Source organism: Microsporum canis, genomic scaffold (assembly GCF_000151145.1).
Source record: "Microsporum canis CBS 113480 supercont1.2 genomic scaffold, whole genome shotgun sequence".
Lineage (NCBI taxonomy): Eukaryota > Fungi > Ascomycota > Eurotiomycetes > Onygenales > Arthrodermataceae > Microsporum > Microsporum canis.
In genome coordinates, this window is record NW_003299168.1 from 1,616,805 (window position 1) to 1,641,374 (window position 24,570).

Here is a 24,570-nt window from a genome sequence, read left to right on the forward strand (position 1 = left end):
ATAGATGAGCTGCCGGTCGAGTCGAAGATAAAAAGGCCAAATAGAAAAGAATAAGGAAACCCCGACGAAGAAAAACCCCCAGAAAAAAAATATAAAAAATAATAAAAAATAATAATATAACCAAAAACAGAACGGAAAAAAAAGAGAGAGCGGTAAGGATAGAAAGAATTAACGGGGAGAGGGAGGAAGAGAGAGAGAAAAAAGGGGGAAGAGGAAGAAGACGAGGAGTTTCTTCTTGAGCAGCGAAGTTGGTGGTTGTTGAGGGAGAAGATGAAAAAACGGGAAGAAAAATAACACTTTTGAGAAGTGGGCGGCTTTTTTTTTCTCTTTTCCGGTGGATTTTTTTTTTTTTTTTGCTTCTTACTAAAGTAGCATCACTCAAACGTCGAGCATCAACGTCCGTCTTTTGTTCATGGTTTGTTTAGTATTAGCATCTAGTTATTGTTTATTTTACTTGTTACTGAGAGTCTGCAGGAGACGTTCGGTTCGTGGTTGAGCTTCGTTTCGAGTCTTGATAACTAACGGTTGAATAGCATGAAAACGCCAGGCTGACTCCAGGAAAGACGACAGGATGCAGTGACAAATCACGGCCGGACAGCCTCTCCAGGGTGTATGCATGGGCTGGACGAGGTGGTCGGACGGCGGTGGAAGCTTCCGGGGGTACGTCTATACTCTTACAGGTATACGTGTATATATGAGCTTCGTCGACAAGGGAGAGAGAGAAAAGACCTCCCTCTCGAGCCCTCGTTTTCATCCTGGTCGATTAACTACTACTACTTTACGCCCTTACTCACCGTCGTCAAGCGGGCCGACTTGTTTCCTTCGAGCGTTGGAGCAACAGACATAGGCTCTAATAACGCACTGCGAACTATCCGGGCCAAGGGGAGGAGGCATTATTAGTCAACCTGGTGTACGAGCAAGCTTCTCCCAGCGTTATACTCTTCTTCTACCGAGCACTTGTCTGGTTCCAAAGCTCGGCCACTGTATACTTCTCCGTACATATACACAGATCCCCCAGACCGGACGGTAGAAAGTATGGCTTAAATGTTTACTCTGCGCAGTGCATATGCAGCACCCTTTCATAGTACGCAACGTCACCCTTCCAAACGGCGACTATCAACTTTAAATTGCTGGCTGGCATGACTCTCTGGCTACGGTACCGGTACCATATGACAGCTGGAAATGCTCTCAGGCTAACGGTCGGATCCTTGTCCTGTACAACCAAAGGCATCGCCCGAAATATCACTGCGCTAGCGGTAGCTAAGTCGGGCCGCCCAAGGCACCAGTTAAAATAGCATATTCTTACCTGTGATCGACGGGCCAACAAGGCTGTCCTAAGGTTGGAGCGCACTGTATTTATCGCAGCTCCTTTTTCTATATTAGTCGCAACGTTGTCTCCCAGTATCTAAGAGCTAAGCGCTCTTGAGGGATCATATTGGGATCCACAGCATTATAGAAACGAAATTAGGTATGGGGGCAAGTGAAGCCGGCATACGCATAGGTAAGTTTTTACGTCATGGTGAGACAGTCTGGTTCAAGGGAAAATATAATTATGGTATAGTATATGATATTATCACTTACGGACTTGGATTGTCAGATCAGCGTATTGACGCGCATTCATACAGCCATGGAGGTTCATACTAGCCTCGAGAAATTATGATAGGGATATTATTACAATATCCGCTGTTGCAGATGATAGACGTCTTTATTAGAGATACTCTTACGGCATCGCACATTATCATCAACACACCGTATAACAAGATTGAAGCTGATGCTTTCCATGGGTATACATCCAAACCAAGCTTGGGTTGGGTCGCATGGCCTGGATGTAAAGACCTTAAAATACGTATCAAAGTTCTTAGTCCCTGTCATCAACCCAAGATTGGTTCGTATGATCAGGCGTAGACTGCTATATGGACTCTTATTTATCTCATTAAGGACACGGCCTTTTTATAGCCTGAATATGAGAATATACGTAGTTCGTACGGCCCTTTCTATCAACTTAAAAGTCTAGCAACAAGTAATCATTTTCGGCGACTACGCATGACCCTGCGATATAATATAGAAATCGCTCCCTAGTTTAAGTAGATGGTAGTATATAACCATTCTATGACTTTAGATATACTTATCTCATGGTTATGCCTCTTGAGCTGGGATTTTATATAGGCTATCATCGAAGGTGGCTAATCTGAGAATTCACTGTATCGTTCACTTCCCCTAGTGCTCCCTAAGCGAGGGAGATTCTAACAAAGAAAATCGAGTGGAAGTGAACCTATACTATAAGATGTTGTGAAAGCAAACTAGCTAGGCACTGTTCCCCGAGACCCTGGTGACTGCATAACAACCTGCATAACATAGGCATAGTAATCCAAGTTATCGGGGCTTGATAGGAGACAGGCAAACTTCAGGGTATAGGAAATTACTCCGCATGTTCAACTTTATCCCTTGAAGTACCCTTTCAACCATGTGGCTAGCACAGTAGAACTCATGTAGAACACTACGGTATGCTTGGGAGGTCTTGCTGTCCATGCCAATTGCGGAGTAGTATATATAGACCAACAAGTTAGGTAACAAACCCTTCATTATCGCGCACTCTATAGGTAAAAAATGTAGATATCACAATTTGAACTTGTGAAGCTGCGAATGGCGCGAAGTCGTCACTCTTGAAGGGTGCAAGAGAACAAAGCCGGTCGCGCTTACAAACTTGGCTTGGCGCGCGGCACGCCTGATGGCTTCGGGAGCTAGTCCACTTTCGGATATTGGCGTTTGTATGCCCCACAGTTAGAGGCGCTCAAACATAAAGAAATTCAGGAACAAGAAAAGGATCACTTGATGGGGGAGCCATACAAGTGATCACGGCCCCTCTTAAAATATTATATGCAATAATATAAAGCGTCACTATAGAGTGGCATTCTCCAGAAATTGTACAGTCACTGAGTAGCGTCGTGAACTATAAAGCCCTTCGCATATCACCTTAGTCTCTCTGACAAACTCATTCTCTTCTTCGAATTCTATTGATACGTCGGTCATTGACAAGCAAGATGAAGTTTACTACTACCGTAACACTTGTTACAGCTGGGTTTCTCAGCATAGGGGCTACCCAGGTAACATTAGTCCACCGTCTATGGCTCTTCGAGCTATATTCAATTGAGTGGCCTCTAACATAATATAGGTTTATGCAAGTCCAGTTTCCGACCCCCTTCCATATCCAGAGGGCCCATTGACGTATCTTGGCCCTGTTGCACTCGATGGAGAGACAGTGAGCCTCAAAGGCACCGTACAGGAGATATATGCCCAAGCCGAGGGTCTCGCCAGGTCAACATTAAACCCGGACGACCACTCTAAGAATCGCCATGACCGTAATATCCAGGCTCGTTACAAGGTAACGTGGTTCCTTAAACAATCCTTAATGGGGTTCGAGCTCCATAGAGATGCTTTGCTAATGATCTAAACGATGCAGACCTCGATGAACTGCTATCCTCAAGGTGATCCTGCAAGCGTTAAAAGTATTCAAGAGGGTATCAGATATCTTAATGGCCTCAGTGGAAAGTGTGGTGGCGCAGCACGGACATGTACTCGTGTCAGCTGTTCCTGGAAATCTGGCATCTTCTTATGCAATGATGTACGTGTCTTTATATCTTAGTTCACCTTTCAGCTTTCAGCATATTAACTTGTTGGCAGACCACGAATACGATCTCTATACCCTGCAAGCAAATTGCAGATTACGCCCAGGATATTCTTGACACGTGTGTCAGTCCGCAGGTCGTTTCGGTGAGAGGGCAGGTGTTTGATAGCGGAAATTTCAATGTTGTTGTTAAAAAGGGCAGCTGCTAGCTGCAGGCCACCTTTGCCTCCCAAGTTATACGGGACAACAACGAATATGCTGAGAGCCTGAGAAGGTCTGATGCATCGACTTCTGAATACATGCGCAATTGAAATTGTTATGGCGGGTGGTCAGCATTTTCATTAGAGCCAGAGATAAGAAGAACTTTACACCTCACTCAGTCACCCAGTAGCAAAACATTGATATCTTCATTGAAATACCCTGCTGAGCATAAGTACAGGAGAGCTTGAGGGTATAGAGTAATAAGTAGTGCTGGGGAGGTATAGTGACAATAGCTCTTCAGCAACGTTGATGCAGCTACCCGGCGCGGGCCATAGATATATAAGCGTAATTTGAGAATAACATATCAATAGCTTATTGTCTATCTCGTAGCGACGACACTTTGTCATGTTGAATAAATTGCAAAGATGGAAGAAATAAGTGGCTGGGAGACACTAACCCCAACTAGGCAATTCCAAACCTTCCATGCCGTCACTACGTCAGTTTCTCACCACAAATACCTTTCTCTCCACACAGTTTCTTTTTATTTACTAACAAGCAACTACGGCGTTCTACATTCGCATATGCAGCATCTGACACACACTGTTGAACGAGTCTGTCTGAAGTCTGACATCGGCTGCAGCCATGGATATGAAAAAGAAGAAGCGGAAGGTACTGCTCATGGGCAAAAGTGGCTCAGGGAAATCCTCCATGCGATCGATAATATTTAGCAACTATGTCGCAAAGGATGTGCGGCGGCTGGGAGCCACAATTGACGTCGAACATAGTCATGTCAAGTTCATCGGTAACTTGACCTTGAATTTATGGGACTGTGGAGGGTATGGTTCTTTCTACTCCTTTCTAAGTGGTTATGACTAGGTTCTAACACATGCCTGGCTTTCTAGGCAAGATGCATTTATGGAAACATACCTCGCATCCCAGCGTGAGAATATATTTTCTGACGTTGCAGTATTGGTATACGTCTTCGATATTGAATCCCGCGAAGTCGAGCGAGATCTTGACACTTACAGCTCCATCATCGGTGCCCTCCAAGAATTCAGCCCCAATGCCTACGTTTTCTGCCTCATACATAAGCTCGATTTAATCCAGACTGAACATCGAAGACGGATATGCGAGGAACGCTCGGCCCTGATTCGTGCTCGATCCGGCTCATTCTCAATTGATACGTTCGGTAGCAGTATATGGGATCAGTCACTGTATAAAGCTTGGGCGGGGATTGTGCATAAACTTATCCCCAATCTTTCCGTCATAGAAAGATTTCTGCATGCATTTGCTGCGAAAATTGACGCAGAAGAGGTGGTTTTGTTTGAGCGATCTACTTTCTTAACCATCACCTCAGTCACCTCCGAGGTGGGCAAACTAAATCCTATTTATGATCGTCACGAACGGCTATCAAACATTATGAAGGCGTTCAAACATTGCGCTGCGAGGAATACACATACTACTCCTGCATCGGCAAGTTTTCTAGTCATGCACACGAAAACTCCACAGTTTAACGTGTTCCTCGGCCTGTTCACCGACAATACCTATATACTAGTCGTGATACCGCCTGGCGAAGCTGCGTACAACTGTGCGGTTATGAACACGATGCTGGCTCGAGAAGGTTTTGCTAAAGGGTCCTCAGGCGGTAGCAGCGATGGATTCCCGCTCTCATATTCTGATACTCCGGGTAGCGTACCAAATGGACATCACAATGGACTTGGCTGAGGAAACCATGTCTTGCTCAAATACGCCACAGACCTGGCCTGGGGCGAACCTATTACATATATATGCCTTGACGACCCCAACGGCCTTCAGTATTACCCTCCCCGCCTAATTAATTCCCGTTACTTCATTGGTTATCCTTCTTCATGTGATGAGAGCTGTTCAAAGATACCCGCTTTTTAACAACCCAGGAACGCACTGTAAATGCCATGGGCTTTAGTTTCTTCGTAACCTTCCCTTAAAGATTCAGGTTGTTCTTTCTTTTGTTTCTTAAAATTGATATAAGACCCCATCGAGAATTTAACCCAGAATCATAGCACAGGTAGATTGGAATGACAGAGCCTATTTAGGATGATTCAATTGATCAACAATAGAGTTGCATGGTTCAAAGATTCAGTACACATTCCCACTCAGGGGCCTTGTACACACAAGAGCTATGTCCCTATTAATTGAATGGCTCGAACTCTGGTGCCAGGGGCGCTTTCAAAGAGGTCATACGAGGCCATGGAGGATTCTATGAGGCGAGCCAAGCACGAATCAGGTATCCAACATAAATGGGCTTGGCCAATTATGCTGCATTCAGCTAGCAACTTAACACGCTCTTTTTTTTCTGGGCATTGGGAGTTTGGAAAGTAAGATAGGTCGGACATTTACCATGAGTCGGACATTTATCGGGCATAACATGCTCAGCTTTCCAGGGTAAAATTCTCCATGGAAGGATTTAAAGGTCCATAAAACATCACAACACCGTGGTGTACGGAGCAAGGCGGAAACACCGGACGGACAAGCTGCCGGTTTAAGCATCACGCCCTGCGCCATAGACCGGTCGATCATGCGTAAATTGCATACTCGGCAGAATAAGGTGTTTTCCAGAGGGAACTCTCTCGTCATTTTCCTGGGGAAAACTAAGCTCGTCGACGTAGGATGGTGGCGTGCAACATCTCAAGGTCGCAATTTCGTTTGTTCTCTTGGGCAAACTTCACACGTGATGGCGATGGATGATCCTGTCAACGGTGTTCCAGCAGTGAGGAACAGTAAACGCGGAGAAACCTAACAGCTTTCAGGGATTCTATTGTTAGAATACAATGTAAATTGACTGCGGCTTTCTTATCCTGGCATGACAGTCATGTATGTACATGTACTTCAGCGCTTTGAAATCGCGCAACCAACCACTCCCAGGCTTGGGAGCCGGCGGCCAAGAGTGTAACCCTGTCTTCCTCTTTGCGAGGCAGGCCGTGTGGCAGGTAATTCTGGGGAATGCGGAGGTCCAAGGCGACAGAGCAGTGTTGTTGGTCGCCCATTAACACGCTCTTGGCGATTGCTTCTGTGATTGTTAGCGAGCGAGATGCCTTGGCATGGGGCAAAGCGTGGAGGAGAAGATATATAACTATACGAGGATCTCACTTTGAAGCTGGAGGAGAAAGCCTGACTGCGGGGCTGAGAGCTTTGCATGCGGCCTGGAATGAGGCTTTGGTGCCCTTTATATATGTTTCCGTAGAGGTTGGTTATATCTTTTTATCTTCGACAGCAACATGAAGCAGCCTTCGTTGGCCGAGGCTGAACCCCACAGCCTTCGCAGGCAAAAAGAAAAAAAAAGCATAGGTCGTGGAAATAACATCTGCATTTTCTCACACACCACACGGCATGTAATCATAATTTGTTATTTCGAGTAGCATGGACTCTTGCCATCAACCTATCAGTTAGACTAGGGTGCACCAACATGCTGGTCGCCTCTTAAATACACTTGACTTGTCGATGACATACCGTTGGCGTAACACCTGGAGCCCAGAAATCCCGAACCTCACGCCCTTATGTTGACATCGAAAGGATCCATGATGTCAGTTATTATGGACACCTCTCTGGATTAGTTAATCAATCGACTTTGTTGAATTAAACTGAAGAGAGCGATGAGATTTGCCAAGGTGAGCCAGGCATCATACTCTTCCCCTTGACACCCAAGCAACCAAGCATCTAGGCGGCACTAGGGCACAGGACCAAAGGCCTGTCAAATCACGGAAACACGATACTTTCTGGAGAGACCCCCAAGGACCGATGATAACAAGTTGAGAAAACATCCCCAATCCCGGCTCCATGACGGTAACTCGCGGCGATAGTCAAGTTCACGGTCCAGGACGTAAATTCGCCCCCCGTTCCGGATGGCCTAAGAAGGCTGGTTTGCCAGTGGGGATTCATTTTATCGGTCTCCTATCCAACTGAACGTATGTACGTCCTATAGTAGGTGCTACCTTGCAGCACTAGGTAACTGTTTGGACAAGGCTTATGGACGCGGAGAATTTTTTTTTTTTTTTATTTTCAAACGGGCGGATCACGATATATATCTGGTACATATATATAGTGCTTCTGGTAGAAATGCGCTAGATTCGATTTGCTTAGGCTCTATACAAGGATCTTGTTAGTGTTCATAAAACTTCGAGTAACAGGATCGAGTGGAGAGGGCTGTTGGGATTAATTCCCTTCGGTAAACCCCCCCGACAGGAAGTTGGCCGTCCATCAGACGTGTCTCACGGGAACGCTTGTTTGATGCTTGTCTTCCGGTATCTCTTCTTATCTTCCATCTGAGATATCTTCTCGTCGTGATCCTTGGGGATAATGCTGGAGGCTGCCTTGTCGTTATCTACCAGGAAAGAGTCACATGACACTCCCAAAAGTCGCTTTTTTCTTCTGTTTCTTCTTCAACTAACAAAAACCTCGTATTTCTCAAGCTGCCCACATCGAGTCCATTTACTATTAGTTACATATTTTATTATTAAATCGAACAGCTCTGGAAGCTTTCCTTTTTCTCTCCCGTCCGTGAACCTAACAGGCTTATTATGCAACCTTTACTATGCTTAATGGTCCTCTATACGACTAAGCATTTCGACGTCGTGCGCCATGCCAGTGGCAGATGCTTATGGGGCGTCGAAGAACACAAAGGGGCCATGTGATGAATCTGTACAGCTAACATGGGACGGCGTCCCCCGTACGGAGTCCCGACGACTTCGTGAGACTCGGCTTGGATGCATACTGTGTAATCGTTTCAATGCCCAAGTGGCCCCTTGTCAGGCCAACCGGGGTCCCCATGCCTTGCACCTACAACCCCGGACGTCATGGGTCTAACGTAAGATCCCCATCAAACTTCATACTTCGTGCATAGTATATGCGCACTATATAATATAGAGTGATAATAATAAGGTGGCTGTCCCGAACGCCTGCGTCAGAGGGGATCCGCTTGATAGGTCGACCACTACGGGAGTTCTCTGCTATGGCGTATACCTCGTCGTGTTCTTCCCCCCGGCACCGCACCAATAGGATCCAAGGGTACTAATACCACACTCGCCCAAAAAACCTATACGGAACACACGCTTTTCGGGAACAATTACGGAGTAACTCGACCCAGACTTTGAAGATGGCGTTAAGCCGGAATCTCTGCAACCCCAGGATGGTTAAACGGGAGTCAAGAGGGTCCTTGCCCACTTTTTTTTTTCGAAAAATTTTTTCTTTTCTTTTCTATGATTTACTATGTAACCCGGATATACTCTCTGGCCGTTATATATAAATAAGGCTTTATGCGCCCTCCCCTTCGTCGGATAGCTTTCTTTCTTCGACCTTGACGCTCTGTCTGAGAGAATCGGTGTTCAAGCTCTCCATCGGCAGCCGTATCTTGCAGCTTTGGGAGGCTTTGTCCGGAGTCTCGACCAATTTTTGATAGTTCTCGTCCTCGGCCTTGCCATCCGCCCGCCATGGCGTCCTGGGAGCAGAAAGATGGCCCTCTCAGCGAGACGATGCAGACGAAGGAGGAGTTCTCAGACCAGACTGGCGATGTGCAGTTTGAGAGTGATCCAAACACCAGCTTACACCGTGGGCTCAAATCCCGGCACATCACTATGATTGGTACGGCGACTGATTTGATATATTGCGCCCGGAAAATGGACTTTGTCTAACAAATTGATCGCTTTATAGCTATTGGCGGTGCAATTGGAACTGGTTTGATCATTGGAACTGGAGCTGCCCTTGCAAAGGCTGGTGTAAGTAAATTTCCGCCTTGAGCCATGAGTTTCCATTGCAAAGCGCTAATGTAATTCTTAGCCGGGCTCCGTGTTTATTTCATATCTCGTCGTCGGTTTCGTCGTCTGGATCGTTATGAGTGCGCTCGGGGAGATGGCTGCATGGCTACCCCTTGCCAGTGGATTTACCGGATATGCCGTTAGATTTTGCGACCCTGCTCTAGGCTTTGCCCTGGGATACTCGTGAGTTGATTCATTGATCCTGCCTGTGGAACTCAGAATTGCTAACTGGATGGCCGTAACTAGTTACTACTGCAAATATATCATTATCACGCCGAATCAGCTAACTGCAGCGGCACTAGTTATACAGTATTGGGTCAAGCGAGATTCGGTTAATCCAGGAGTATGGATCACCATTTTCTTGATTGTCATTGTCGCCATTAACTACTTTGGGATCAAATTCTTCGGTGAATTTGAGTTCTGGCTGTCCTCGTTCAAGGTTATTATCATCCTTGGAATCATGCTGTTGACCTTTATCTTGGCTCTTGGAGGTGGCCCCGACCACCACAGGAAAGGGTTCCAGTACTGGAAGAATCCTGGAGCGTTTAATACCTACATTTTAAAGGGCGGAGCAGGACGATTCCTTGCATTCTGGTCTACAATGGTTCAAGCAACGTTCGCATACCTCGGAACTGAGCTTGTTGGTGTTACTGTCGGAGAAGCGCAGAACCCCAGAAAGACGATCCCTCGCGCTATCAAACTCACTTTTTACCGAATCCTTTTCTTCTACTGCCTCAGCATCCTCTTCCTCGGAATGGTTGTTCCATACAATCACCCGGATCTCCTTTTCGCAAACAGGGCCTCTAACAGCGCCAGCGCATCACCCTTCGTCGTTGCTATCCAGATCGCCGGAATCAAGATTCTCCCTTCAATCTTCAACGCTTGCATCCTAGTCTTCGTCTTCTCTGCCGCGAACTCTGATCTATACATTGCAACCCGAACCATCTACGGTCTGGCTCGCGAAGGCAAGGCTCCCGCTATCCTTGCGCGAACCAACCGCAGCGGCGTCCCCATCTATGCACTTGCTCTTTCCACCATGTTTGCTCTACTCGCATATTTGAACGTCTCCGATGACTCCAAGGTTGTGTTCGGATACTTTGTCAACCTTGTCACCATGTTCGGACTTCTCTCCTGGATCTCCATTCTAGTAACCCACATCTACTTTATACGCGCCCGCCAGGCCCAGAATGTCCCGGAAACCTCCCTTGCCTTCAAGGCACCATTTGGCGCGACTGGCTCCTACGGCGCACTCGCTTTCTGCTGCCTAATTGCCATTACTAAGAGTTTTAACGTCTTCGTTCACGACCCCAAGACCTATGGAAACTTCGACTACAAGAACTTCATCACCTCCTATCTCGGTATCCCCGTATACCTCATTCTTCTCTTCGGTTACAAATTCTACACGAAAACCGAGGGAGTCAAGGCTGCAGAGGCTGATCTCTGGAGTGGAAAGGATGAGATCGATCGTGAAGAGGCAGAGTTCCTTGCCCAGGAGGCAGCTAAGAGAGAACAACAGGGCGATGCCGGCTGGTTCTACAGAAGATTTGTATCTTGGCTATTCTAGATACCTTTCTTGTTTACATTATAGCATTTATTATTTCTCATGAATAAGCAAATGATCCATGGCTTCTGCATCGTTGACTTTGTCCATTTTGTCTCTGTATTAAATTACATAATTAAAGTCGTGGTTACATGTCACTCGCATTCTCGTTTCGTCCCAGTCCTGTCTGTCTCTTCGTTTATGCAGACATTCGTCTCACCGCGGCCCATTCCTGCATTTCCCCTTCGCGCCCTTGTCTGAGCATCCTGTTATGATTGGTACTCGCTGAGAAAACAAATGTTCAGGGGATAAAAAGTGGTTGGTCGCTAGTGTCGAAACTAACTCATGCGCCCCTCTCTCTCTTCTCGCTCCTGCAACATCATATTTAAACCGCCAACCATCTTGCAGGCGCCTTGCTCGACAGCAATTGCACATTCGACACTGTTGACAGCCTCGCAGCCTCGTCAACCACCTCAATGCTGGCCTTCTCGCTCTTTTTGTGCATTCGTTAGTTGTTATTTTGATCCTGTTTCTCGCGTCTTGGTCTTTGTTTTGGGAGCGACCTTCGTCTCTGCTCATTTCACCGGCATTTTGATATCAACGTCTCATCACAACGGCTGCATACAGGTGCATGGTGGGGCTTCAATTTTTATTACAACTGAATAATATCAGGGTATATATATTCGTTAGATCTTCTCTCAGATCTAATCTACTATTTTTTTTTTTTTTTTGTGCGATTGAAGGCTGATCTTCTATATAGCACATACACGTTCAAATTGTTTTGTTTACTTAGTACTCTGATTAATACCACAATGGCCAGCCAGAGAGGGCTGAAATCTGGAGGTGATCTCCGTCGAATAATAGGAGACTTGAACATAGGTTTTGACCTTGATCTACCTCTCCAAGAGTCCAGCGCTTCATCACAAAACTCCACAATCGAAGAGACGTGCATGAAACGCATAACACACATATACTGGAAAGGCAACCTCGCAAGTGCCATAACTCAGTTTGCTGACTGGGAGTCAAGCTTGTTTCCCGGTCGTCAGATGTTTAGGGAAAACCTTCGGGATTATGACACTATAGATTCACTTTCATCTGCTGCGCTTCGACGCGGGTTTAATGTTCGACTGAGAATGCGTTCAGAGAAGGAAAAGGCCCTGGTTTATGAAAAACTGGGCGATATATTATCAGACAACAGTTGGATGATAAGGAATTCTCTAGCTTCAGATGGTAACAGTACCCTTTCTCCGTTGCGAGGGTGTAGTTTTACGTCTACCATAACCGTTGCTACTCCAGACACACCTGTACCTGAAGCCAGCTCCAAATTGGTTAAAAGAAAACAAAACAACAACTCTGAGGTATTTTCCACCGCGCCTTCGTCCCCCATTCTTGATTTTGACACACTTTCTTTATCTGATAATTGCGATGACGGCGACGGTTCTGATACCTACACGCTCTCTGATTTCGCCAATTTTGAAGGATTTGATTTTGATTTTGCTGCGGAAGCCCTGACTGATTTTGATGGTGAGAGTCCAGAGTCCCTCTAAGAAACAAAAGCAGCTAAAGCTCGAAGGTTACGGATTTCGCTCCACCGTGAAAGTGCCTGAGCCCCCTGCGACGCCAAATCGGAATGAGGAACGCCAGCCGAAAATTAACAGTAGGATGAAAGGGACAAAGTGCCTTAGCGGCCCGAATTTACCGAACCCAAAAATGTTTTCATCTACCAATAATATTAACCCTGACACAAGCTTCGCCTCGACCACCGTAACTGTTGTCTTCGCAGATTCTCACATTACCACCCCAGATACATCCTTTGAAAGCATCAGGCCGAATTCATCGTTTCCAAAATATCCAATAGTTAGTATTCCTACAAGGCTCACACTGTTAGATGAGGAGAAAAGGGATAGAACTGTTATCGATTTGGCGAAAAACGGCCCGTTTTCCAAACGTGCTACATGGTTTAAAGAACTTACCCTAAGATATCGATATGAAGCTGAACGTGTGGCACGGGGTTGTGGCATCTCATTTGAGACCATAGACACGGAAAATACACTTCCTGAAGACCTATCGTACGATGCATTCTGGCAAATGCTATACCGTGGATCGAATATGAACAAGCTGGAAAGATCTAAACATGGTGCCTGGAACCTCGCAGTTGGAAATTTCATAGACTCAGAAACACATGAAATGGTCGTTCTCAGTGGTGAGCTTGAATGGGGGAAGAACGGATCTTTAATACTAATTCTGCACCCCCTCAAAATCGAAAAAAGCCATAGGTTCGCTCGCCGGTACGGGGCCGACAGGTTTATGGAAATAACAATACCCATGAAGAATGATAGGTCTGGCCGCGATGCAGAACTATTTGTGAAGGCCATATCTAAATGGCTTTCAGCCGAGAATCATTATCTGTTTGGCCGCATATGGCGTGCATTCTACATCGAGGATCTTAAGTCAAAGTCAAAGGCAAAATCTCCTGGTGGCGCTGGGCGCAAAAAGGTATTTCTATTTGCAGTCGATGGTGATGATTTCCTGAAAGTCCCGCCAGAAGTCTCACCGCTAGATGAGCTATCTGGGAGCCGTACGCCTATGACAGTGGAACAGCTGGTTAACTGGCATATACTGTATCCCAAGAACAAACACCAGGAAGACTATAAATTGTTCAACAGAATCCGTCTAGGACTGTCGAGGACTACGCCAACAATTACCCTCCGGCCGGAGGAAGTCATTTACGATAATGACCCGAGGCAGGAGCAGATGAGTGATGGTTGTGCCTTGATTTCAAAATCTTTAGGGAAGGCCATTACAGACTCCCTAGGCCTCTCCAAAGTCCCGGCATGTTTCCAGGGTAGATTTGCTGGCGCTAAGGGCATCTGGATAGTTGCCAGAGATGACCAATGCCCACAAGTAAATGGACTTCGACAAACATTCGAAACCGATAGGGGATACTGGATGGTCATAAATGCATCCCAGTTAAAGGTCAAGCCTCCGCCCTGTGATAGGGGTGTGTTGCTAGACAAGCACCAAATGACTTTTGACGTCTCTTCCTATGCTAGGACCCCTCAGTCAGTATACCTGAACACCCAATTCTTAATGGTACTGCAAAATGCAGGTATCAACAAGGAGTACCTTTCCTTTATAATCCAAATGGAAGCAGACAAATTTTATGATGGCTACCTTGAAATCATTCGAACTGGGGATTCCGCGGCCTGTCGTGACTGGATTAAGCGAATGGGAGGAAGTACGGCCGTCAAAGCCACGATGTCAGATGGATTTCCCCCTGACACACTAGGACAGATTATCATGCTTCTCGATGCCGGTTTCCTCCCTTCTAAGCTGTACTTCCTGCGCAGACTTTTCAAGTTTTACTTTGATAATTATCTCCAAAAACTCGGAGATCTCAAGATAAAAATCCCCAAGTCAACATACGTATATTGCATTGCTGACCCATACGGGGTACTTGAAGAAGGCGAAGTTCACCTTGCCCCTGGGGACAACTGGGAGGATACACCAGACCTGGACGGCATCGACATTTTAGTAGCTCGTGCGCCTGCTCATTTACCTAGTGATATCCAGAAGTGTCGAGCCATCTTCCACCCGGCTCTGAGGCATTTGAAAGGAGTGGCTATATTTTCTACCAAAGGCGATGTTCCACTTGCGTCTTTACTTTCCGGCGGTGATTATGATGGCGACGAAGTTTGGGCCTGTTGGGAACCGGGGTTAGTTAACCCATTCCGTAACCAGCCATTTCAAGAAATACCAAAGCCCGAAAAGTATGGCCTGATCAAGGTATCACAACGTGTGGGTAATATGCCATTTAATGAGTTTATAGACAGGGCCTTCCTTTTTAACACGTCACAAAATTCGCTTGGGATATGCACAAATGAGCATGAGAGGTTCTGCTATAACTTAGGTGGCATTGGCTCACCATCCGCAGTGGATTTTTCATGCCTCCTTAGCCATCTTGCGGATACCCGGAAGTCAGGCTACGAGTACCCAGCAGCAAATAGACTGGCTTATCGTAGAAGCATAGGTCCTGCTACCCCAGATAATCCAGCGTATAAAAACCCTGAGATACCGGAATGGAAGGCGGATAATATCCTCGATTGCCTCAAGTTCGAGGTTATCAAGAATGTGACTAATAAGTTGCATGGGCGCCTGAATAAGGACTGCCCATCAGATGGTATCCTAAGGGTTGACGGAGACCTTGTAGCGATATGGAACATGACCTGGAACCGTGCGAACCAAGAAAGGAATATGGCTTCTAACAAAGATAAAACCAAGTGCACCAAGCTGTTAGATGCCATCCAAGGTATCCGGAAGCAGGTTGAGAGAGCCTGTCAAAGTTATATGGCTAATAGCTTATCCTATGGAGCTAAAATCACTCTCGCCAGCGAAATATTAATGGCTATCCAGCCTCCTGAGTTTGACCATAAACTCAGCATCGTATGGAGGGAGTCCGAGCATGAGTGGAAGAAGCTACTGGCTTCATGTGCATATCACTCCTTTCCCGAGTCATTATTCCCATGGCATGCGGCTGCTGAAATCCTGTGCGAGATTAAGTGCAGAGCCGTTGGTTCGTGGCACGGCGTTACATCTCCCATTTACCAGGTGCTGGATGTAAGCACCTCAAAAGTAAAGAAGGCTGAAGCAGAACGCCGCAAGGCAGATCCAGAAGACCTATTGATCTCTCAATACTTCGATGAGCAGGCAGCCTTTGACGATGACGACGATTGGTTTTCTGTTGCTTAATCTTCATTTCTCTCCATGCTTATCATTTTTTCACTATTCATCCTCCCTCCTTGTTGTTTTTGTTCTTCAGCGATATACCCTATTCTCTTTTGGCAAGCGGGCAGGTAGATTATGAAGACAAGGGTAGAGCGTTGGACGGCTTTTTTTTTTTTTTGGCCCTTCATGTGAAACCCGCAGCCCCCTCTTCTCGAAACAAGAGGATTGGACATGTTGAGCTAAATATTGGATTGTTGGGATTTTCGGTTGTTTATCTTGTTCCTTTCTTGATTACAGAGTTTCTTGTCTGCTACCATGTAAGATTATGTACTTGTGACTTTCCCTGAGGCAAGATGTTACTGGGTTTATCCATGTTCTTGTTTGATGAGATGATGCTGCGTTCGAATTGATCGGATACCCCGCGAACTGTATCGTATACTTATGTTAGATTAACTTTTTCTAGAATCCGACGCCTTTCTAACACTTACAGGCTCGTTCAGAGTTACTGATTCTGTCTCCTCAAAGTTGGATGTACAGAGTACTCCTTAACTATTGGGTTTCGGGTTACGTAAACGAATTACCGCATATTTTGCGTGAGCAGATTGCCATGTCGATACGAGGATAATGTTTATGATGTATCCAACTCCTGGCATCTGGGGGGCAAGGGTAACGAACACAGCATCAAGAACGACATACATAGTAGGTGTAGATATGCAACTCGATAAGGATGAAAGGAAGGAGAACTCGCATCCCTTTGAGCCGCCTGACCGCCTTCTTATCGCGTGTTATCTGATTAGATAAAGACAAGAATACAAAAGGCTTGGCAAACGTGACTTGAGACCTTCCCAATGTGGAAAAAAGGTGGCTTTCTCCCGCCGACCAATCAGCTAGCCAGGGCTGCGTGACTAAGCTAAAATCACATGTTTACCCCAAGCAGTCACATGTCACGAGTTTGCTTTCCCCGACCTTTTTTTTCCGTCTTTTTTCTTTCGTTTCAAGGCAGAAGAAGCAACATCGAGTTCTCGTTTGTGCTGGTGAAGGCTTTTTCTCAGGTCTTTTCTCCCCCCAACTGGATCCATTTTGTTTGTGCCTTATTTAAGGCTGCATTGCGCTGCTCCGTGGATGCTTCTATCCGGTTGACTGGCATCTTAGTTGGGTGGTGGATACCCGCGCATGAGGCTGAGCTTCTTTTTTTTTCGTTATCACACGCAAGATTTCCCCCCAACCCTTGAAACTCCTCAAAAGTGCGCTGGAAGACTGGCCGTTCTCTCTCTGTTCTCTGGCTCCTATATATATCTTGGACATTGTCCTGGAAAAGACAGATATTTATCCATCAATCGACCCCCTTGACGGTTTAATATAGATCCCGTCGCCAAGGAACAGAGAGGCTTTCGTTTTCACGTGCAACCCGCAAACAGCGTATCCCTCAGGTTGTCATTGGGACATGAGATAACTTCTCAACGATGCTTCAGGCTTTTCCACCTAATGGAGGGAACCAGGGCTCCGTCCACCAGCTCGAGCCTCAGAGTACTTCGTCAGTTCTCCCTGGTTATACACCGCAGCAGCAGCAGCAGCCGGAAGCCATGGCGGACTCTCCTCCTCCTCAGTATCACCCTCCCGGTGCTGATCAAACAAACGCCAATGATATGGAGGTAGACAGCGTTGGCAGTGAAACTCGCTCTAGACGCGCTACCAGTGTTATTTCTATGGACGATATTGAAGCTGCTCAAGCTCTGGAAGGGCTACGCTCAGGTACGGTACCCCGTTGATGGACGCCTATTTTCACACCCTTTTTCTGACATGATGCGTTGTTCAACTAGAGTACACACATACTCCTGTTCCTACAAGGCCTTCCAGCGACTCTACATCTCAAACACCAGAGACAACAGAACCGGAGCCGTTGTTGTCCCTCATTACATCACACCCTCTCCTATCTTCCGCAATAAACAGTTCCATGTCTGTCTACACGTCCTCCAAAACATATTCTCCCAAGTTCAAGTACGGAGCCGAGTTTATTGAACGAAATATTGGTCCCCGAGTTGTGAATACCGTGGGGTCGGTTGGCAGGCGGACAGGAGTCGAAGGTGGCCTCCGTTGGGCTCTACAGCGCAGAGAGAGCGTTAGCTCCAAGTCCAATACTAACTCCAACTCCAACCACGACCAAGCAGCGGAAACTGCAGACATTGAGAAAGGCATGAATGATCTCCGAACTAGTCACTCAAGGCGGTCGTCAACCCTTTCGTCTGAACCCCTACCTCCCTACGATAATCTTTCTTCTCCGAAATATGAAGAGCTGCACAAGGGTAACCAACAACATCAGCAAACCCAACAGCCACAGAGCCAATATTCCTGGCAAAACCGTCTTATGATATCCACCTCGGGCCTCGGAGTAGCAATGAGCGAAGAGTCGTTGCGAAGCTTGACATACTGCCTCACCTGGCTGCAATGGGCGAATACCCGGATTGGGACGTCTGTGGTTAGTCTCAAGGAGGCATTAAGGGATTGGGATTCGTCAAACCAGTCCGGTGCAGAAAACAAGACAAACAACGAGGATAGCCAGCGGAGCCCCGCGGTACTCTCACAGCAGATCCAACAGGTCAAAGGCGACGTCCTGCAAACATTAAAAATGGTTGTTGACGTTGTATCCAAGTACGCCGGCGGAGCTTTGCCAGAAAACGCTCGCAACCTTGTCCGAAGACACCTCACATCCCTGCCTCAGCGATTCCGCATCGCGTTCAACTCAAATGTACCATCAGAGGGTTCTGCTCCGGAATCCGACATGAGGACAAGAGCTTTCCGTGTGCTCGTACTAGCTGAAGAAGGCCTCGATATGATGGGCCAAGTCAGCAAAGTCGTAAACGACACATTAGTCAGCGCCGAGAACTGGTGTGATACGCTACGACGGCCGAAGCCGTCCGCCAACAACACTAACGCACACAACATGCCTCAACCACCTCCTTTTGAGGAGGACTTGGACCGCAAGATTCCTATTCCAGTACCAAATCAAAAAGACGACGTTGAGATGGACGGCTGAAAAAGTTGTAAACCTATCCCTCTGAGATGATTTAATGTCTATCCTGTACGGTTAGCATCTATTGCTTTACCGCGTATGTTTGCTCTAATCTCTTTGAGCCTCCTTTTTTTTCTTTATACCCCTTACCGTTCAAAAACCTGAATGATTTGCTTTACTTCGCGATGTGATTTGATCTAGCCTCCTTTTTTCTTATTGCTGTTTCTTTTGTGACTTCATACCATGCTCGTACTGTATATTGGCTGCCATATATATTGCAATTCTGTCAACTTGGGCGTTTGAATTTGGAGTGGGACATGCTTGAATGGTTTTTTGGTAGAATCATAAACCAAGTCATTTCATCTGCTTTTCAACCATCTCTTTGCACGTAGGTCATGTAGAGAGAAAGTAGTAATCTTATAAGAACCACTAGTTAACGGTGAGAAATAACTAGTTATATGTTTCTATCAGAAGATGAATATATACTGTGTCTTGCTCTTTTTATGCCGACTCCGGAGCATACTTTAACTGCCAGATACTCTATTTACTATCGGATAGAGGTGCAGAGTGTGCTCTTGGGCGTATATAACTACAAATGCTTACAGTGGATAAGTAGATTGAGCTTTTATAATTATGATAATATTTTTATATCAAGGGCAGAAGTCCGTATAATATAAGGCAGCTCATAACTTGCCAGATATCCTGCCCTTGGAACGCTTTTTCCAAAATATCAAAAATATAAGATACATGATTTTAATAATACAGGATATATAAAAAAACAAAAAACTCCAAAAGCAAACCCGTTTCCTCCCTTGGCCCGGTGGCCAGCCCCAGTGGGCTTATTCCCCGGCGAGGGAAGGCGGCGGTGCCGGCGGGTACCCGTCGTTGAGCGGCACGAGGAACGAAACTCCTCCGTTGATGTTGGGGTCTTTTATCAAGACCATGCCGATTGGCCGCATAATGAGACTTATGCGGCGTGGTGGTGGTGGTGGTGGTGGCGGCGGTGGTGGTACCAGAGGCACGAAGAAAGTACGGCCTCCGTTGATGGCCGGGTCTCTGATCATGACCAAATTGATTGGCCGCAGGATCCAAGTGACGCGTGCTGGATACGCCGGTGGAGTGTTGTTGGTGTTGTTGGCAGACATTTCGGATGCTGCAGGAACAGTCAGGAGCACTTTCAAGATGAGAGTTATCTTAATATGGGGAAGTTACTTACCCTGCCCCGTGGGAGTTTGTATTTATATATATATAAATATGTTTTTATGTCCTTTGTAAGGACAGCAGCGGTGCTTCGGTGGTCGTGTGTTTTTGAAAAACGAGATGCAGGAGCTCTTGGAGGTCTGCTTTGGTGGCTGTTTCTCGATGGGTGTGTGGTTTTTGGAGTCCACGCTTGCTTTGTGAGTGATGGTGAGAGAAAAGGAAAGGGGGAGGAAAAGGGTCGAGGAGAGGCCTTTTATGTCCCAATTTGTTGCCACATAAGGAGTCATAGATGGGAATTCTGGTTGATGGTATAGAGATGCCATGGTAAGGAATGAGGGAGTAGAAGACGGTGATGTCACTTCACCAAAGAACCTTCTCAAAGGGCGGTCCTGAATATCAAACACAACGGTATTATGACCCCTGAGCAAAGGAAGGATATCACAATGCAATATATGCAGTGTAGTAGATGCTGCAGCAGCTTTGCTGTAGAGCAAAAGACCTCCCTTGCCATCGAAGAAACCCCATTGAGACGGAACGCTGAAAAGGGGCTAGCTGCGCGGGTGTATCTTTCTCTCAGATTCTCCCTATTATCCAGCACGATGACGTACAGGAAATTGAGATCAATAGTTTCGTATGCACCACAGCCAGTCGTAATTCCAGCTGTCCTCTGTTAGTCAAGGCCTGGAAAGCCGACCATAGTGGCAGCATCTCCTTCCCTAGGATGAGAAAAGAATCAACCTCTTGCTATGTCTGGTTGAGGACTGGCGATGACTCTTAATAGACGTAGTGCTGTGCCTTGGTTGGTATATCCAGTTCCATTCTTTGCCCTTTGTCACTTTTGATATGTTGCGCTTGCCGGCAAGTTCCTAAGCGCAACGAGGAGTCACAACCAACGCCTACACGCGGAAACATCTAGCACGATCACGTCTAAGGCAAAGAGCATCACCGAGGATGCCACAGAGTGTGGGCAGCTTCTCTTTACTCGCTCGATACATATCGATGTTCTTGCCGGCTTTTCCGTCCTTTGAGGACCGCGACGTCGAGTCACAGATAGGGCAAGACGGGCATCTCGAATATTCCACCTTCATGGCCGACTTAATCCCGATTTCAGCCCTAATCGTATACGTTCTGGTGGCTATATGCATCTTCTGGAAGTATATTTCACCAACGGCGATGACGGAATGGATTTTATTTGCGTTATATCAGCGAGGTGGAGGATATCAAGGAAGAAACAGACACAACAGGTACCCCGGCATAGACATAGAGGCAGACAGAGGACTTTGTACACTGGAAGGGCCCGGCCTGGGTGACGACGACGATGGAGAAGATATACAGCTGTTACGGCATGTATCGGGCGATTCAACACTCCCAGACACAGCTATACATAGCCCTCTGCAAGAAGCAAGAGAGATAGAAACACCACCATCTCAACTGTCTTCTCACATGCATCATCCCTTAAACAACATGGCTTCACTTGGAATTTCTAAATACTTCCATCCTGATACTGGTCGACTGCGAGATGATATCTTAAGCCCCACCCAGACCGCATTAGATAGCATGTGCGAGTATGAGGTACACGGCAACGCCCCTTGGTATAGGTCAATCCAAAGAATTTCAGACAAACTTATTCTGAAAGCCCAAAAATGGCTTGACAAAGAAGACGAGGACGAGAATAAGAGACGACCACAGGAGACGCCAATCCTATGCGACGGAGAGAGCAACATAGCAGTCCGACGGATTTTACTAGAGCGACGGGAAGGGGATGCTTATGGAGATGGCGAAGATGACCTGTATTAATTTATATTGGGACTTGTTGCAAGCCGAACTAAATCACACATCATCCAAACAATCTCATGGATATAAAATATATAAAAACGAAAGTCGTTTTTTTTTTTCGTTTTTATACTTGGATCGACATGACTAAGCTTGATCCTGTTTACAAAGTCGGTGATGCAAGAATTAAATAATGGACAATTTGATAGATGTCTGGATATAGAGTAAGATGTCAGAGGGTTGATTTCGCCTCTATCTCAACTTCAAAGCCCTCATCTCTTCTACAAGATGATCTGTTTAGCTGCTGTTGTATAAAATGTGCGTGCTTTTACTGTTCAAATACATGTGTTTACGGTAATATTCAAAATGTGGCGCGTATTTGGTGTAATATTGGTATTGTAATGATTAGTCATATCGTACGTCTTAGAAGATATAAGAAGATGCTCAGAATACAACCAGCCTTCGGGGATGGTTTGGTAGATTTAATACATTGCTCAGGGCAATCTCTGTCATGCAGAATATCTCATTTGCACTACAACCGGCCAATGTAGAAAGGAGCAACAGGCTTATCACGCCTTCCGCCAACATGGAACCAGGAACAATTGATTACCCAGGAACTTCTCTCGGAAGAGATCTATATCTGCTTCCTTTCGATGGACTCTATAAACTGATCTCTCTCTCCTATATATCATGGCTTTGGAAGCATGAATACTTTTCTTTCCTGATATACCCTACACTGCTGTTCTACGATCGATTATCTTTCTCCTCCCAACCTAAGTTGGAAGAGAGGCAACATGTCTCTTCCTCAGGCTCTCCTATTGCTGTATCTTCTCTTACTTAACTCTGTCTCCTATGCAGATTTGATCGAACCTGTGATACTCCCTCTATCTCAGGAAGCCCCTCTTTCACCCACAGAAGACCCCTTTTACCGTCCTCCTCCAAGGTACGAAGATGCCGAACCAGGAACGATACTGAGACGCCGAATACCTCCTTTCCCCATTGCTTTGTTCAGATCTGTTCCAATCGACTTAGCTGGTACCTACCAGATATTGTACCGCTCGTCTGATACATTTGGAAAGCCTACGGCCACCGTTTCGACCATTTTGATACCTCATAATGCAAACATGTCGAAACTTCTGTCTTACCAAGCGGTTGAAGATGCGGCTTTCATTAATTGTGCTCCTTCGTATGCCCTCCAACTCAACTCCGACCCAGGTGGCGAGTTTGGAACGATTGTAATACAAAGCGAGTTGCTTCTCATCACAGCGGCCCTCGAGAATGGATGGGTTGTCACTATTCCTGACTATGAGGGGCCCGAGGCTGCTTTCTTAGCTCACTGGCGTGCCGGTTACGCTACACTAGACGGAATCAGAGCTACTCTTGCATCTTCGGGATTTACTGGCGTGGATCCAAACGCAGCAATAGGCCTATGGGGAACATCTGGAGGGAGCGTTGCCAGTGGCTTTGCTGCTGATTTACATCCATCATACGCACCAGAGCTGAATATTGTTGGGGTAGCGCTAGGTGGCATCGTTCCGAGTATTACCACAGCTCTACAGAGTCTGAATGAAGGGTTTGATGCTGGGATAATTGTCTCTGGTGTTCTCGGCCTTTCGCAGGAATATAAATATATGCAGCCTATTCTCAAGTCATACCTTGTGCCGCATTTACGAGATAAATTCTTGAATGCCGGGAAAAAATGTTCGGGAGCAGTCTCCCTGGATTTTAGACGGGAGGATATATTCGGTTATTTTAGAGGAGGGAAAGAGTCAGGCTTATTCGCCGACCCAAGGGTAAAGATGATTCTTGACCATAACGCCCTACCTCAAGGAATACCCAAAGCGCCTGTTCTGATTCTCAAATCGGTCAACGATGAGATAAGCCCAATAGCCGACACAGACGCCCTGGTGGAAAAATATTGTTCTGCTGGAGCTACAATCGACTACAAAAGGGATATGTTATCTATACACACCGTCTTGGCTGTTACCGGCGCCCCAGAGGCGATTATGTGGCTAAGAGACCGTCTGGACGGGATTACCCTGGAGAAAGAGTGTAAAACTTCCACCATCTTAATGACACTGCTTCAGCCGGGTGCTCTGCAAGTGATGTCTAAGGCTATCATTGATAACCTGCTGGACCTCCTGGGGAAGCCTGTGGGGCCGAGGATGAGTACTGAGATTGCTCTTGTTCCACCTCTCTGAGGACTGGCTGCTCTGTTTGCGTGCTTATCAGTTATCCTACCTACATGTTTCTCCGCTTGCTATACTTCTACATACCTGGGACCATTTCCTATAAACTCTTATTATTAGAATGGCGTTAGGATAAACGAGTTAATTAGATGATACACAGCTTATAGAAACCAGGTTTTGCAGGCCACATGTATTCTGGAAATGTATCAGTACTTGAGATGACTACTCTCTTGGGAGATATGACTCAAGCTAGAGTGAAAATGAGACCATACAGCGGTTCTGCCTGGCTTGGAGAGTTAGATATGATGAGTCCTTTGCTTCTAGTTGTTTCCATCGTTGCCATTACATATATCGCCTCTATCCCTGCTATTTCTAGTCATAGGTCAGCTTGTTTGCTGTATCTGCTGGCAGATCATATCAGTACGAATGTATAAACAAAACTATACTTCGACATTACCTTGTAGATTGCTATTGTCGGTTATATTTAGATCTTCAAATATGTTTGTGTAGCTAGTTATTTT

At 46.2% G+C, this 24,570-nt stretch overlaps 9 protein-coding genes across 9 annotated transcripts; 7 read left to right on the forward strand and 2 right to left on the reverse strand.

Annotated features, from left to right (window-relative positions):
• Positions 1-457: 457 nt before the first annotated feature.
• MCYG_02048 (uncharacterized protein) lies at positions 458-894 on the reverse strand (the record flags this gene model as incomplete). Its single annotated transcript, XM_002849068.1, has 2 exons — positions 458-666; positions 795-894. The coding sequence occupies 2 exons, from the start codon at positions 892-894 to the stop codon at positions 458-460; spliced, it is 309 nt and encodes a 102-aa protein (XP_002849114.1).
• A 2,147-nt stretch (positions 895-3,041) lies between these two features.
• Positions 3,042-3,834, forward strand: MCYG_02049 (uncharacterized protein; the record flags this gene model as incomplete). The annotated part of the gene is made up of 4 exons (XM_002849069.1): positions 3,042-3,104; positions 3,173-3,382; positions 3,461-3,622; positions 3,682-3,834. The coding sequence occupies 4 exons, from the start codon at positions 3,042-3,044 to the stop codon at positions 3,832-3,834; spliced, it is 588 nt and encodes a 195-aa protein (XP_002849115.1).
• Positions 3,835-4,468: 634 nt separating this feature from the next.
• Positions 4,469-5,551, forward strand: MCYG_02050 (GTP-binding protein GTR1; the record flags this gene model as incomplete). The annotated part of the gene is made up of 2 exons (XM_002849070.1): positions 4,469-4,662; positions 4,729-5,551. 2 exons carry the CDS (start codon positions 4,469-4,471, stop codon positions 5,549-5,551), a joined length of 1,017 nt encoding a protein of 338 aa, XP_002849116.1.
• A 3,737-nt stretch (positions 5,552-9,288) lies between these two features.
• MCYG_02051 (dicarboxylic amino acid permease) lies at positions 9,289-11,176 on the forward strand (the record flags this gene model as incomplete). Its single annotated transcript, XM_002849071.1, has 4 exons — positions 9,289-9,439; positions 9,509-9,573; positions 9,635-9,795; positions 9,859-11,176. The coding sequence occupies 4 exons, from the start codon at positions 9,289-9,291 to the stop codon at positions 11,174-11,176; spliced, it is 1,695 nt and encodes a 564-aa protein (XP_002849117.1).
• Positions 11,177-11,964: 788 nt separating this feature from the next.
• On the forward strand, positions 11,965-15,901 carry MCYG_02052 (RNA-dependent RNA polymerase; the record flags this gene model as incomplete). Its single annotated transcript, XM_002849072.1, has 3 exons — positions 11,965-12,651; positions 12,689-14,954; positions 15,087-15,901. The coding sequence occupies 3 exons, from the start codon at positions 11,965-11,967 to the stop codon at positions 15,899-15,901; spliced, it is 3,768 nt and encodes a 1,255-aa protein (XP_002849118.1).
• A 1,439-nt stretch (positions 15,902-17,340) lies between these two features.
• MCYG_02053 (clock-controlled protein 8) lies at positions 17,341-18,911 on the forward strand (the record flags this gene model as incomplete). Its single annotated transcript, XM_002849073.1, has 2 exons — positions 17,341-17,629; positions 17,698-18,911. 2 exons carry the CDS (start codon positions 17,341-17,343, stop codon positions 18,909-18,911), a joined length of 1,503 nt encoding a protein of 500 aa, XP_002849119.1.
• An 815-nt stretch (positions 18,912-19,726) lies between these two features.
• Positions 19,727-20,032, reverse strand: MCYG_02054 (uncharacterized protein; the record flags this gene model as incomplete). The annotated part of the gene is made up of 1 exon (XM_002849074.1): positions 19,727-20,032. One exon carries the CDS (start codon positions 20,030-20,032, stop codon positions 19,727-19,729), a length of 306 nt encoding a protein of 101 aa, XP_002849120.1.
• Positions 20,033-21,551: 1,519 nt separating this feature from the next.
• MCYG_02055 (uncharacterized protein) lies at positions 21,552-21,884 on the forward strand (the record flags this gene model as incomplete). The annotated part of the gene is made up of 1 exon (XM_002849075.1): positions 21,552-21,884. The coding sequence occupies one exon, from the start codon at positions 21,552-21,554 to the stop codon at positions 21,882-21,884; it is 333 nt and encodes a 110-aa protein (XP_002849121.1).
• A 770-nt stretch (positions 21,885-22,654) lies between these two features.
• On the forward strand, positions 22,655-24,061 carry MCYG_02056 (extracellular lipase; the record flags this gene model as incomplete). The annotated part of the gene is made up of 2 exons (XM_002849076.1): positions 22,655-22,803; positions 22,873-24,061. The coding sequence occupies 2 exons, from the start codon at positions 22,655-22,657 to the stop codon at positions 24,059-24,061; spliced, it is 1,338 nt and encodes a 445-aa protein (XP_002849122.1).
• Between the last annotated feature and the right edge of the window lie 509 nt (positions 24,062-24,570).